Below are 16,461 nucleotides of genomic sequence, written 5' to 3' on the forward strand. Positions count from 1 at the left end.
ATTTTTTTGCGCAATATCAAATGTGCAACAAATTATTTAAGAAATAGGTTAAATTACCAGATGTTCTTACATGGCTCTTATCTCGTATTACTGGGAGATGTAGTCTTATTAGATGTAGTTCGAAGAGAGCAGAGTTGGAGAGACTTGCACTTTCTCTTCAGCTATTTTTATAGCCTACCTTTTAGGAGCGGGAAGATTTTCAGACTGAGAAATATGTGTGAACAATATTTAGGCCTATTTCTAGGCAATGTAGTAAACTATAGCCTAATCATAGGCCTATTTAGGAAGTACTTTTCCTAGAAAATATAACTGCACCGTGCTTCTTCGCCCATGCATAGGCTATAGCCTAATCTATTTAATTGAGACCACACGCCCACCTGATCTCGCAGGTATGGCTACTGAACTGGAAGCAGCAAGAATGATGACAGCGACCCGTGCTACGTTTTGCATAGTCCTATATGATATAGCTTAGATTATAGGAGGACGATTTAAAGGCAGAGACAAATGGGTAATCAATACTTATTGAAAATGGAAAGGTGCAACGCCCGCTCACAATAGTAGCCTAACCTATGTGCGCGTTTTGCCTTTTCGTTTTGAATGATGATTACATGTTTTTGATTGTACAGTCGTGGTCAAAAGTTTTGAGAATTACACAAATACTAATTTTCACAAAGTCTGCTGCCTCAGTTTTGATGATGGCAATTTGCATATACTCCAGAATGTCATGAAGAGTGATCAGATGAATTGCAATTAATTGCAAAGTCCCTCTTTGCCATGAAAATTAACTAAATCCCCCAAAAACATTTCCACTGCGTTTCAGCCCTTCCACAAAAGGACCAGCTGCTAGCATGTCAGTGATTCTCTCGTTAACACAGGTGAGAGTGTTGACGAGGACAAAGCTGGAGATCACTCTGTCATGCTGATTGAGTTAGAATAACAGACTGGAAGCTTTAAAAGGAGGGTGGTGCTTGAAATCATTGATATTCCTCTGTTAACCATGGTTACCTGCAAGGAAACACATGCCGTCATCATTGCTTTGAACAAAAAGGGCTTCACAGGCAAGGATTTTGCTGCTAGTAAGATTGCACCTAAATCAACCATTTATCTGATCATCAAGAACTTCAAGGAGAGTGGTTCAATTGTTGTGAAGAAGGCGTCAGGGTGCCCAAGAAAGTCCAGCAAGCGCCAGGACCGTCTCCTAAAGTTGGTTCAGCTGCGGGATCGGGGCACCACCAGTGCAGAGCTTGCTCAGGAATGGCAGCAGGCAGGTGTGAGTGCATCTGCACGCACAGTGAGGCGAAGACTTTTGGAGGATGGCCTGGTGTCAAGAAGAGCAGCAAAGAAGCCACTTCTCTCCAGGAAAAACATCAGGGACACACTGATATTCTGCAAAAGGTACGGGATTGGACTGCTGAGGACTGGGGTAAAGTCATTTTCTCTGATGAATCCCCTTTCCGATTGTTTGGGGCATCCGGAAAACACCTTGTCCGGAGAAGGCAAGGTGAGCGCTACCATCAGTCCTGTGTCATGCCAACAGTAAAGCATCCTGAGACCATTCATATGTGGGGTTGCTTCTCAGCCAAGGGAGTGGGCTCACTCACAATTTTGCCTAAGAACACAGCCATGAATAAAGAATGGTACCAACACATCCTCCGAGAGCAACTTCTCCCAACCATCCAAGAACAGTTTGGTGACGAACAATGCCTTTTCCAACACGATGGAGCACCTTGCCATAAGGCAAAGGTGATAACTAAGTGGCTCAGAGAACAAAACATCAACATTTTGGGTCCATGGCCAGGAAACTCCCCAGACCTTAATCCCATTGAGAACTTGTGGTCGATCCTCAAGAGGCGGGTGGACAAACAAAAACCCACAAATTCTGACAAACTCCAAGCATTGATTATGCAAGAATGGGCTGCCATCAGTCAGGATGTGGCCCAGAAGTTTATTTACAGCATGCCAGGGCGGATTGCAGAGGTCTTGAAAAAGAAGGGTCAACACTGCAAATATTGACTCTTTGCATAAACTTAATGTAATTGTCAATAAAAGCCTTTGACACTTATGGAATGCTAGTAATTATACTTCAGTATATCATAGTAACATCTGACAAAAATATCTCATAACACTGAAGCGGCGAACTCTGTGAAGACCAATACTTGTGTCATTCTCAAAACTTTTGACCAAGACTGTACTTCGACTCACGTTGGTTGAGCGCTCTCCACTTCTTTCCATTGTCAATATTTATTTACAGACTCTGTAGTAAACTACAGTCTAATCATATTCAAGTTAATTTCATATTTAAATTAACTGCCATGTGATTCTCCACCCATGTAGGCAGCCTACTCTATTTCAATGAGACCACACATACTAGGCGCACTTGAACTCTGACGCCCAACTAGGAGAGTAGGCTACTGAAGTTGAAGCAGAGAATTCTGAGCGTGTGAATAATGCAAAAAATATGTGATTTTAATAAATAGGTAGACTAACAAAGCATACAGAGCAGAAAGAGGACAGTTTCCAAATAATCTGTGGGACAACACAAATATTTTCATCCCAAAGTCGTCTGTCCGACTGCGCCGCAATGATCTCTGTCGGACCCGCAGGTCCCGCAGGCATCCCGCGGGAATGCATCCCTCTAGTGCAGTCAGTACACAACACTATGCTCATCATGTCTTAGCAGGATCAGATGTTGACAGGGGTCCCAGCAGGGTCAGACAGCCAGGGAAGACCAGTCTACAGAGCTCAGGTGAATGTTGCAGTATATTAACAATATCCGTGAATGATAAAAAGTTCCATCTTGAATTGATGGGTAGACCTACAGTAGCCACAGGACAGCAGCTTAAAGCTTAAAGCTACAGTCTGGGATCTGGGAATAAATGGTCATGTCAGTTATTGAACCATTGATTCTATTCTTGGATAATATAATGTGTAAATGTACCGAGATTTTTTTTCACCCTCTTTTTAGAAGGATCAGATGGTGACAGGGGTCTCGGCAGGGTCAGGCAGCCAGCGAAGACCAGTCTGGGACGGAGGTGATTTGAATCTTTGCAGATACAACACTTGATTCTCCGTGTGCAGCAAACACTGGACAAGCCAGATGCTATTTTAAGGCAGTCTGACAAACCTCCAAAAGTTGATTTCCAAACTGTATCAAGGGTTGATAGAGGCTTTTCCCGATGACACAAAACATGTGAAACAAACATGTGAAGAAGACCTGGGAGACGCTATTGATGACGATGAATGGATACAGATATATGCGGTGCAACACAATATTTTTTAAGGTGCAACACAATATTTATTATTGAATTACCTTTGATCTAGTTCAGTCTTATTAATCACTTAAACATATTTAATAATGATCTCTTACCTAGCTTGATGACTGGGGGCATTTTTGTTTACATGTTGTTTTAAAAAGAGACGGCATATTGGATTGTGTAAAAATGCAGGAAATGAGCTTTAGATGGCCCAAATAAAATCTGGGGGAGGAACCCCCGCCCCCAGCCAGGTTATGTCCCCAACACTTCTAAAACCAAAGTGGCGCCCCAGAATGCACTAATCAAGTTCACCCACAGCTGCAAGGGAAGGCTTGTCGTATCTGAAGATTATGCCTTTGTTAAATGTTTTTCATGACGAAATGGAATGTTGGTTATGTTAGTATCACAAGACAATGGTTAGTATAATGTAACATATAATAGACAGGAAGTGTATTGTAAACTGGCCAGCAGAGGGAGCCCATCTTGTTGCATTGGTTATAAATAGGGGTACACGAAGAAGATAGGACAGAGCAGACATTTGAATTGGACACCACTGCTCTCCGGACTACGCGTGTCTGTAAACTCATGCTGAAGCTTGTGGTCTGAATAAACCTTGTGATCAATGTTCAGTATGAGCAGACTCCTTTTGTTGACAGCAATAATTGCCACCATTCATCATATACGACAGAATGGCGAGCTTGCCAGGAGGGATGATGCAATCCTTCTTTGCTGCATTTGGAGTCGCCAAGCTAACTCAAGCTAACTTCGGTCTGGAGTCATGACCCGACCAAACACAGCTAAGTTGTTGGTTTTGTTACTGCTTGTGTACACTGGAGGAATGTACCCTTATGACCGTGCCTTAGGTGGTGTTTTTGCTGATGACTGGGGTCTGGCTAATCATTATACAAATTTTAAAAATTGTTTATAGAGATGTGTTGCTTGAATAGTAAGTCAAGAACAGTCGGGGGCCAAGATATGTATACAATTTTAGAGCATTGCAGGTTTAGATAAGCCCTCGTGGACGAGGCGACCAACAGGGTGGGCCAAAATCCTGGACATGCGTTATGAGTGTTCAGGTTCAGTCTGGGACTGGGGGTTGGTGGGACATTTCTTGGGGATGGCTTACTCAACTTCTGTTCGACGGGATAGTTGCATTGGGGGATCGCTCACTGAAATAGCCATACCCACGGCAGAATAAATTTAGGGCAAACGAAACAGTAATCAATTAAAGGAACGCAATGCTGGGTTTTGTTACATGTTGTAGGCCGCAGTTAGCGAAAGGCTAATGCTAAAGGCTAATTGTGTTGCGTGCTACATGATAATCTCAACCTTAGAGGTTCACTGCGATGGATTCAAGCCTCTTAAACTTGTTTGTATGTGGTGGAACTGAAAGTTTTACGCAAATGTGAGCTCTGTTATGTGTAATTGTGTGAGTATAACGTATAAAATAGTGACGCTGTAGCGTAATGCTATCGGTCTATTGTGTGGGAAGCATGTGGCTTAAGGGGGATGTGCGCATGCGTGTGATTTTACGGGGCTAAAACTACAACATGTGTTTATGTGCTAAGCCTACAAAGCACGGCATTATGGGTAAGGGTCATAGGTCCCCCCAAGGGACAATAGTCACAGAATAGAGAGATTTTGGGAAAAATCTCCTAGGTGTTAAACGGCTGTTGTTCGAACGTGAAACTATTTGGCGAGATGTAGTAAAGTTATAAATCAAATATATGTTGACGGAGTATAATTAATTAAGGTAAAAGACGATTAAAATTAAATGAAATGTTTTGGAGCGATCTATTTAATAAATGTATGGGCATGTGTTTAATTTTGCGACATTACACTACAGAACGGGGGAGTTGGAGTTTATGGCATGAGATTAGGGAACGTTTTGTTTTACGGCACTAGACGGCATCACGATGGGATGCTGCAACTCAAGCATGAGGTTAAAATGATATTTGCGCATGCGTGGAATTCTGTAAAACAACACATTGGTTAAACTGCAGGGGGAGACAGAGGAACACAGACGACGGAACAAATACGCATAAAGAGATTTTAACACGATGATTCTAGTTTAAACTGCGATTGGTTAAAGATGAAACTTGTTTTGTAGCCTATTGAATTTATAAATTAAATATAGGATAATGGATTATAATAGATTGAATTAAATAATTAAATGACGGATTAAAAGCAAAATGTTTTTGGGCGATCTATAATTAGTCCTGAGTTTAGTCTTAGAGTGAATAATGTAGAACGAATGAATTTTGAATGGTTGGAAATACTCAGTGATGGCATGAACTACTAAAAGCTGTTCTTGTGTCTTTGTCCCTTGTCATGAGAGACAGGAGAGAGGGGGGAGCGAGGAGATACAGGAAGTGATCACGTCACGTGGCAGAGGATCAAGTCAAAAAGGTTTTGGTACTGATTATGGTTACAAAATCTTTCCCTAACAGGATATGTGATGTTATGACGATTTTACATAGACTTGGCAAATACTATTTCATTAAAAATTGCATTTTGGAGGCTATGTGCATCACTGGGGTTTAATTACAGATGTGTTGGGAATCCAGGATGGATTGAGGAGTCTTCTGTAAATTTATGATAATTAGAGCTAATAGAGCAAGGGGTTATGGGAATTGGAGTATTGAAGGGTTGTAAGGTTAGAAGGCTTTGTTTATGGGTATTTTAGTCTGAAGATGACTAACTTGCATTTACTTGCATTTGATGGGTTGTGGTAATATACTCAACACTAATGGATAAATTGGTGACATAGGAATAAAATTGGGTTTAATTATTCAGGATGGTTAATGGATTTGTTTAGGTTATATTAAGAATTACAGGGGGAAGCCTATATAACTTATATAGTCTAAAATAGGATAGTTCACAATAAAGGAATTTAAAAGGGCTTGATATAGGGGGAAAATTGATTAAAATAGTCATTTTTTAATCAAAGTAATCAAAGTAGGGTTAGAGTAGTGTTAGGAGAGACTAATGGCAGAAGTTAGTACACCTTTCTCACATACGGATTCAGCAGAAAGACATCATCCAGCAGGGTGATTATGGCATCAGAGATGAAGACGAATACGAGCAGAAACAACGATGAAGATGAATCCAGAAGACGGAAGGAAAACCGGGATGTCTGGGAACTTAAGGAGATGAGGAGGATGAAGAGGAGAGTGATGGATGAGAGGCCATGGGTGGAGGTGACTCTGTGATCAGAAGGAAGTGGCAAGAGAGGAAAGAAGGATACTGGAGACTTGATCTCTGATGAAAGTTGAACGAAGAAGGAGACAAGAGATTCGAGTTCTGATGAAGAAAGTGATGAAGATTTGGAGATGAAAGGTGTTGTATGTTCAAGAGGATTTTATCCTACAATGACTGGCAGAGAAGAAATAGGAGATATAGACCGAGGCGTATCAGGCCTGGAGGAAGAGACGACTTTGGGAGAGGTAAGGGAGCTAGAGGAACAGCTCGAGACGCTGAAGATACAGAAGAGACAAGGAGAAAACCTGCGGAGAACATTTTTAATCCCAAGAATTGGAGGAGAAGAAGAATACATTGAGGCAAAGATGCTGAAGAAAAGTAAGAAGATGATGGAAGACGATATTTCGAGGACAGAACTTGAAATATAAGCTTTTGAAGAATCCTGATATGTCAACAACAAAGAACAGGACGAAGAAACTCTGAGAAGTCAATCATACAACTGGTGGAGAAGAGAAGCTTGTGTGATGAAGAATCAGGGTGAACCAAATCAACAATCACTGTTACAGCTTCAATGGAACAATATCAAAGGCAATTGTACCAGCCAAGGGGGGACCAGATGTTCCATATCGACCGCCAGTTTCTGGACAGACACAGAATTGGAGAGGGAGAAGAACAAAGAAGAAGGAGGAATATTTCAGCTACACTTTCAGCAACTTTCAGAAGACTGGTATAATTATGGACAGATTGGGTACTTTACCTGTTCATGCAACAAGTTAGGAGGAAGAACAGAGAACCTTTTTAAGGAAGATACAGGGGCAATTCAAGATCACCTGTTAGTGTCTAGAATATCCGGAAGGGGGGTATCAGCTGAGAGCATCGATTAGAGAAGAAGAGAAAATAGCCAACAATTGAAGTAAAAACAACTGACCATTAGAAGTGATAGTGAATAGGGGAAAACTTATCTGGGTTTAGGCCTAAAGAGGTTAAACATATCACTAATTGATAACGAATTAGGATAGGGATTTGAGGTAGTAAAACAGTTAATCAAAATAGACATACTAATATTAGAAGATACTGTTATTGCAGTGTTGGGAAGAGAATTGAATTGTACAATAAGATGTACACTAGACTGTCTAAGACAATCTGTCTGAAAACTTAATAGGGGTGACTGTTATTTTGGGTTATATTCTTACACTAAGAGATTTGAGGTTAGGCTAAAAGGTGTTTAGTCGGTTTTGCCAAGTCTGTGTAAAGGAGTCAGGAGCAGGTGGGGAATTCCCAATCACGTATTCTAAAAATTGGTGGGGAAGGAATTTTGTCAATAAATCAGTGGGAAAAGGTTTTAAATGTTATGAGAGAAAAGATTAGATTAAAATAAGTTAGGAGAACTAGGGGTGAAGGAACTCTGAGACAGTAAGCTAAGTTTCAAAGTTAGTAGTAAGACAGAGAGAGAACAGTGAGGAAGGACATTTTAAAGTTTAGTGGGAAGATATGGTAGGAGTTTAAATAGATTAGGAGCAGATGCATTGAGAAAGTATGTGTTGCTGAATGATTTGAGGGTGATTGAGTATCTATATTTACAGTTTCCAGCAGGGAGATCAAGGTCATTATAGGTGTACTTTGTGTAATCAAAAGTTTGAAAGTCAGGGATTTAGAGATAGGACTGAGATTTGGGGAAAAAGTGACACTAGTGGTGATGGATGGAAGTACAAGGAAAGAGTTCAAAGTTTTAGGGGAAAACTGGGGGGAAACTAGGAGTAAATAAGGACATTAACACTTCAGTCTATTAGAACAACAGAGAGAAGCAATTTAACTCTTTCAACATTGAAAATGTAAATATATCGCATTTGATTATAAGGGAACCAATACAGCACCAATTTTAGGGGGAAAACACTTATTAGGGTTTAGGATGGGGACGTTTCTCTCATATGGAGAGATAATTATGGAGAATAAGTGTTGTTATCAGGACCAGGAGTAAAAGGAGGTATAGTTTAGAAGAGGGTTAGGAGTGACTGTTCACTTATTTTGCGTAAGGTTACAGATAAAGATCAGGGAGAATATGTGTACTTATCTAGTGCAAGCATTAGAATTTGTTTTGGTTGGGAATTATTGGGTAAAGGGCTATGTAATTCATAAAGTGATGCTTATAATGGAAGAGTTGAGGTCTGTTGTAGCCTCCACAGTCATTGAGGGAGTTAAGGATAAGTTTATTACAGTAGTCACTCCAATAGGGAATAATCGAATAGGATGTTGGTAGTTTCCCACTAGAGGGAATTAAGGGTTTTAATTCATCAACTAAATCAACAACGTTAATGGTAACTTTGGGAAGGGATTAATGATACGATGGTAATAGCAAATGTAGGAAGGATGACAACATTTTCTGAAATTAAAGGAGGCAGTAAGAGAGACTCAGGGGTTTAGGTTACTGACGAATAGGGTTAAAAAGTAGAGCAGATAGTAGTAGAGAGCAATATAGGTTAATCTGAAATGGAGAAGAGAGATTCATCATGGAAGCTGCAGGATGGGGTCTTTTGATTTTGATGACAGAGGGGGGGGGCATCTGATCAGTGCTGCTCGTTCCTCTGTTGTGAAAATTAGAGATAGATTAACTCATTCTGTAAGAATCAGTGAGGAATCTTGGGGGTTGATGTCTGTTGGGGGAGGCCAGCCCAAGACGTGTTGGACGGTTGCGCAGCCTCTAGCGGGTCTGGGTCAGGGTTATGCTTTGTCATGACTGTGGTATCGGCAACAGTCATTGACCGATAAAATAATGTAGTTGTCAGACCAGTAGGGTTTAAGTGTTCTTGGGTAAAGGGATTACCCTATGGGAATTGTTAGATGGAAAGTAAGGTCAGGTAACAGTGGAAACCTGAAGTATTCAGGTGAAACATTGAGGGCTAAAAGTTGTTGTTGTTCTAATAAAACATATGAGGTAAAGGGTATGTTTATGGGAATATTATATTGGGATGTTATATGATAACTTTGGATAAGCATGAACATAAGGTTAGAGATGACAAATATAATGTAATTTTTATGTACCAGGTAGTAGAAAAGCAGGACTTTGATGGTTAAATGATTAGCTTTTGACTGACAATGTGACTATTGGGAATTTTAGAGATATTTAGGGGTTTGGGGGTGATAAAGCATCTATATTCTTACATTAGGGATGGACAGGATTTGGTTACATGTCAACATTGAAGCTTCCATATGAGGCTTTTACTATTAAAAAGAGAGTTAGCACCGAACACAGCTAAATCTAGGGTTAAAAGGGTGACATGGCTACATGTCATAGTCTTCAAGCCTACCATTGGAGAATGAGTCTAAGGGAGAAGGGGGGGGACCTCTTCCATGATATGGTGTAACATTTGAGAGATCTGATAAGATTTGGTTGCAAGATCAGTTAGGCCAGTAGGGGCAGTGATGGGTCAGATTTTAGTTTCAGCTTTGATAACACTGTGTGATGTTTGTACTGACTTTTGATAAAGTTATGAGATTGAGATAGGTTGGAGAAGTGGTGCCTGGAGACAACACTCAGATGCCGGTGTTGACTGTTCCTGATCTGGATAAAGATTGACAAGTGGAACTGATGGATAAATATCCTTTTTGATTATTTGATCATTTTATGTTTATTGTTTCAAAGAAAACATTTTGTAGGCTGATTTTAATATGATTTTAGAATGATTTTATGAATAAAGGGGGGGATAGGTTAATGTGATTCATGCATCATTTATGTATCATTTTTTAAATTCTTAGGTGAAATGGAGGTTTAATTTGAAAGTGGTTGTTTTGCAAAGGATACTGTTTGGTCGTTTATTTTCTTGTCATTCCAGAAGCATTTGGGAGAACATGTGGAGATTGGAATACTCAAACAAAGACAATATGAAGGGAGAATATGACTGGAGGAGATGAAACAAGGAGGGTGTGGCTGATTCCATCATCAACAAGTCCATTGGAAGAGGACACTACAGGGAGATGAAGTGTAGTGGACTACATTCCAGTGTCTGCAATGAAATATAGACATATTTGATGTGTAATACATAATTGTGTCATATTCTTAGGTATTGATTTTAGTAGAATGATGTTTGATGTTATTGAATGCAGATGAGGATCTTAGATGCTTTTGTTTATTTCGGTGAATGTTTAGGGACAGAGAAGGTCTAGGAAGGGAGAGATTCATTGTACGATTCGATGGGTTGACCAGCCGTACAATGGATATTTATGGATAGGATTTTGTTTACATGTGTATTTAATTACATCATAGTTTCAAATGCATTTACATGGTTAATGAGGTTATCTGGAGTACCGACGGTGGTTGCCTGGGGCAGAGGGACCGTGAGAGAATTTTACTGTCTTGATTGATATGGATGGATGGCTGCTGGACAGTTTTTCGCTCTTACACTCCATAGAGATTTCGTCATATGTCATAGTAATGTATTCACACTTCATAAACAGGTATTTCATAGGAAGGTATTTACACTCTAGAGGAGAATGTGTTTGGTTTAATGTTAAAGATACTCAAGGAGATAAATGGTTAATAGTCATAATCTTATTCTGTTTGTTTTCGAGACGTTTATTTCGTCTCGAAAGGGGGGAATGTCGTATCTGAAGATTATGCCTTTGTTAAATGTTTTTCATGACGAAATGGAATGTTGGTTATGTTAGTATCACAAGACAATGGTTAGTATAATGTAACATATAATAGACAAGAAGTGTATTGTAAACTGGCCAGCAGAGGGAGCCCATCTTGTTGCATTGGTTATAAATAGGGGTACACGAAGAAGATAGGACAGAGCAGACATTAGAATTGGACACCACTGCTCTCCGGACTACGCGTGTCTGTAAACTCATGCTGAAGCTTGTGGTCTGAATAAACCTTATGATCAATGTTCAGTATGAGCAGACTCCTTTTGTTGACAGCAATAATTGCCACCATTCATCATATACGACAGGCTCTCTCCCTCTGACTGTCCTCGTGCACCCATCACCTGTTTCATTAAACAGCTCCAATGTATTTTAGCCTATTACTGCACCCATTGATGGCCCTGGTGAAAATATACCTGATGACAAGATTCTCTTTCTGAGCAAGACAAACATTATATACAAAGGCACTTGGTATTCTGATTCCGTCAAGCGATGGAATGTCGGCATTTCAGTTAGAACTCACCTAAGTCGAAATGGGAACTGAGGGCAAACCCGGGGACGGAGAATGATGAAGACATTATGACCATCAGCAGAACCGCCAACATCTTCCTCGCCATGGGGGGGGTTACTGATGTTGCAGAGACACTTGCCTACTGCAGCTTCTAATCAAAGAAATGGGCCAGTGGTAGAGAGAAACGCTGCATTTATTTGCACATTCAAGCCCGGTTTTTGCGTTTCAAAGCGCTCCTCCATCTTTTGACAGGCAAAAAATAACAATCGGGTTTAAAGGCAGATGTTGACAGAATGTCAGAATGTCCTTTTGATGGCTTGTATGTGATGCTGTGATTGCAGTCGCTGTATAGCAAGACAAGCATCAGCCTCTCACGTGCAATTGACCGTTTCCTATTGCCGTCCAATTATGGAAAACGTGCAGTGATTGTCGCTGCAAAAGTGTCCCCGGTAAGTGCCGTTACCGGGAGCAATCAACCGGATACCGCACAGTATTTAAATTGTTGCTATTCCCTTCGGTCTCTGCTGCACCAAACGGCGGAAAGGTCCAGTGTAGGCTATCATACCACACAGATTAACTCAGCTGAATGCGCAGTTCTTTGATGATGATATCACCAACAATAGCCTAATAGCACAACTCGCTATCAATCACGCAATCCCATTTAATTAATGACAGCTTCTCATATCTGTTGCGTTAATAGCACAAGCACAGAGCGGGAGCTGTCCGCTTGCGGGAGCTGACAGCGAGAGCGCCATCTTGCTTGCTAATGTTCCATTCCCAAAAATATTTTCTGACTGAGCTGGGGTTTTGCTCTGCTCCGGAGACTGCGGGGAGGAGGGGGGTGATGCGATATAGTGGCCCGCTATAGCCTATTTGAGCTGAGCAGCTGAGCAGTTGAGCAAGACCCGTTGATGGCGATGAACCAGTTGTATGCTTATCTCACAAATCAAAATGTGTTTTTAGCCATAGAGTTAGGGTTTAGAATAGGCTATAACTGTCATCATTCACATTGTTGATATCAAGTCATGATGTGACTTATTTCATGTTTCAATATTTCATGTTTCCCTTTCCTTAGATATTATAATTTCTAACTTGTAACATTTACATAAATCACAGGATAATAGGCCTATGTTGCACATCCTTGATGTTTCACATAATAGTATTCTGTTATATAGTGTCCAACAGCAAATATTTCCCTACATGGATTGTGTGTGGGTACATATTGTGTGTATAGATGTTTCCTGTGCATGTTGCCCGAAGCATAGGCTGCTGCAGCTGTAGTGAGGAACAGATCTGTCCCTCTCACATTTCATTCACTCAAAGCAGAAGCCATGATGAACAGCAAAATACAGCAGCACCTATGAACACAGACAGAGACTGTGATGTAGCAGTATAGAAAAGGTAGAAGCCAGGATTCTCTCTCTCTCCCTGCTGTTCTAACGTGTCGGCCAAGACCCCCTCCCCCCTTCTCATCCACCCCTCTACCCCCCTTTCCTCCAGTCCTCCTTGGCCCTCATATCTCTCTCTCTCTCTCTCTCTCTCTCTCTCTCTCTCTCTCTCTCTCTCTCTCTCTCTCTCTCTCTCTCTCTCTCTCTCGTGTCACAGTCTGTATGTCACTGTCAATGCAGCCTCTTCTTTAAACCCAGAGAGAGGGATACAAATGTCAAGGAACGTCTGTTTCCCATTCGATGGATGGAATTCCCTCTTTGTCATATTCTTCCCTTACGGAAATGCAAGATACATTTCACAAGTAATCACGTGTTTCACATGTGATCTAATGTGATAACGTGACATGAAACTACACATGTGAAAACATGATCTTATGTGAAATAAATGTGACAACGTTTTTCACATGTAAAACTGCTAATTCAATTTTTACATATGAATGTTTTTCACATGTGAAAATGCAATTCTAAATGTGAGAGTTGTATTTTCACGTGAAAGTTTTTCACTTGTGATTGTGCAAATTCTATTTTCACATGTGAAAGTATTTCAATATGACCACAGCTGGGATTTGAACTCACAACCTCTGGGTTTTGTAGCATTCTCAGAAGTCCCCTACACATTAATTACCTATAATACATCTCTGCACTTAGAAAAAACGGGTGCCATCTCCACTGTAATTTCAGTTATCAGTTATTCTGACTATTCTCTCATCATTGATTTCATTTACTTATTTCAGCAATTGGAGGGTTTTCTGTATAGTTGTCTAATGTTGTTGGGGCATATTATTTTCATTTAATGTTAAACCTTAATCACTATGATAAATATAATATTTATTCTTGAGTTTATTTTTAACAAAGCTGTGTTTGACTTTGAAGTCCAAAGTGTAGGAATACAGGTGAAATCAGTTACTGACACAGACATGTTGGCGTAGCAGGCAGATCGGAATGCCATGAACCAAGAGATTGTGAGTTCAAATCACAGGTGAGGACAAGCTGACTAATAATTACTGTAGAAACATACACAATGTTTCGACAATAATGTCTGTCAAATATGTAAGTTGAAAACACTGCGACTGCGTGACATCCTAGTGACTCATGTTTGTTTGCAGGGCATCACCTGTGAAATTTTATGTGAAAAATATCCACAAGTGAAACGTCATGTGAAATATCATCACATGTGAAGTGTTCCAAAACCGGGTCAATACGGAATAAAAAATGTAAAATGTTCTCTCCGTCAATAAGAGGGGTGTGAACAGTTTGGAGTCGCTGATGAATTACATTATCCGGACCTTTGCCACCTAGGAAATTTGTGTGACCGGACCTCATCAAATAGTTATTGACTAGCCCTGCTGTAGAACACAGAAGGAGAGAATAAGATGACTACTGTCCTTGATTCCATCCCAGACCCATTTAGTTCCTAATGGTGTAGAATAGATATAACCTGTGTGGAAAATAGAACCAGTCAGTGTCTAACTCCCAAATGGTACCCTACTCCCTTCATAGTACATTACTTCTGACCAGAGTCCTGTGGGCCTATATAGGGAATAGGGTGCCATTTTTATTTGTAATAGAAAAGGCATTTTAGCTTTTATAATCAACGCATGCTTTTACAGGGTTACATATTAGTTGCTAGGGCACAACATCTGCAGTTTTATCCTGTCTAGTTACTTCATACTCTGATCCCTGACTGAATGATACACCGTGTTGCTTGTGTGTTGTTGCCCTGGTAACAGCATGGCTGGAGGGGAATGGAGCGATGATTTCTGAGGTGAAAAGCTAACAGAAGTGGTTCTCTCCACACACGTCTCACCACAACATAGATCACGTTCATATGCTGTGCATATAGGCTACTGTTTATATAGCTGCATTAGAGGAGGCTGGTGGGAGGAGCTATAGGAGGATGGGCTCATTGTAATGGCTGGAATGGAATCAATGGAACGGAGCTACAGTAAACATGTGGTTTCCATGTGTTTGTTACCGTTCCATTAATTCCATTCCAGCCATTACAGTGAACCCGTCCTCCTATGGCTCCTCCCACCAGCCTCCTCTGATCTGCATATTAAATCATTGGTACTGTATGTTGAAGCGTCTACCTTGGTGTTCTCTGACTAACACATTGCAAAGTCAAACACAGACACTTTGTTATATTCTTTTCCTTTTCAAATACACAAAATAAACACAACCTCCAAAAGATCACGTTCATAGACCATTCTACTCATCCTCTCTCTCTCCAGCGTCTCTCACCCTCGCTCTCCATCGTCTCTCACCCTCTCTCTCTTTCTCCATCGTCTCTCACCCTCTCTTTCTCTACATCATCACTCACCCTCGCTCTCCATCGTCTCTCACCCTCTCTCTCCCTCCATCGTCTCTCACCCTCTCTCTCTCTCTCTCCATCGTCTCTCACCCTCTATCTCCCTCCATCGTCTCTCACCCTCTCTCTCTCTCTATCATATCTCACCCTCTATCTCTCTCCATCGTCTCTCACCCTCTTTCTCTCTCCATCGTCTCTCACCCTCTCTCTCCCTCCATCGTCTCTCACCCTCTCTCTCTCTCAATCGTCTCTCACCCTCTCTCTCTCTCCATCGTCTCTCACCCTCTCTATCTCTCCATCGTCTCTCACCCTCTTTCTCTCTCCATCGTCTCTCACCCTCTCTATCTCTCCATCGTCTCTCACCCTCTTTCTCTCTCCATCGTCTCTCACCCTCTCTCTCCCTCCATCGTCTCTCACCCTCTTTCTCTCTCCATCGTCTCTCACCCTCTCTCTCTCTCCATTGTCTCTCACCCTCTCTCTCTCTCCATCGTCTCTCACCCTCTCTCTCTCTCCATCGTCTCTCACCCTCTCTCTCTCTCTCCATCGTCTCTCACCCTCTTTCTCTCTCCATCGTCTCTCACCCGCTCTATCTCTCCATCGTCTCTCACCCTCTTTCTCTCTCCATCGTCTCTCACCCTCTCTCTCCCTCCATCGTCTCTCACCCTCTTTCTCTCTCCATCATCTCTCACCCTCTCTCTCTCTCCATCGTCTCTCACCCTCTCCCTCCCTCCATCGTCTCTCACCCTCTCTCTCTCTCCATCGTCTCTCACCCTCTCTCTCTCTCCATCGTCTCTCACCCTCTCTCTCTCTCCATCGTCTCTCACCCTCTCTCTCTCTCCATCGTCTCTCACCCTCTCTCTCTCTCCATCGTCTCTCACCCTCTCTCTCTCTCTCCATCGTCTCTTACCCTCTCTCTCCATCGTCTCTCACTCTCTCTCTCCATCTTCTCTCCCTGTACCCCTCCCTCACTCTCTCCATAGTCTCTCCCCTCCCTCTCTCTTCTCTCTCTCTCTCTCTCCCCCTCCCCCCAGCTGCTCCCCTGCTCTGGATCTGTTCCAGTGAAGCCTCCACTATGTGGGTGTATAAAAAATTCTCTTA

At 41.5% G+C, this 16,461-nt stretch overlaps 1 protein-coding gene across 1 annotated transcript in view; it reads right to left on the reverse strand.

Annotated features, from left to right (window-relative positions):
* LOC121547871 (serine/threonine-protein kinase LMTK1) overlaps positions 1 to 12,374 on the reverse strand; it is a 98,453-nt gene extending 86,079 nt beyond the window's left edge. The window contains exon 1 of the mRNA XM_045209900.1: positions 11,620 to 12,374. Coding sequence (XP_045065835.1) covers positions 11,620 to 11,713 — 94 coding nt within the window. The 5' untranslated portion in view covers positions 11,714 to 12,374. The remainder of the gene's footprint in view (positions 1 to 11,619) is intronic.
* Positions 12,375 to 16,461: the final 4,087 nt, after the last annotated feature.

The sequence above is a fragment of the Coregonus clupeaformis genome, chromosome 31 (assembly GCF_020615455.1).
Source record: "Coregonus clupeaformis isolate EN_2021a chromosome 31, ASM2061545v1, whole genome shotgun sequence".
Lineage (NCBI taxonomy): Eukaryota > Metazoa > Chordata > Actinopteri > Salmoniformes > Salmonidae > Coregonus > Coregonus clupeaformis.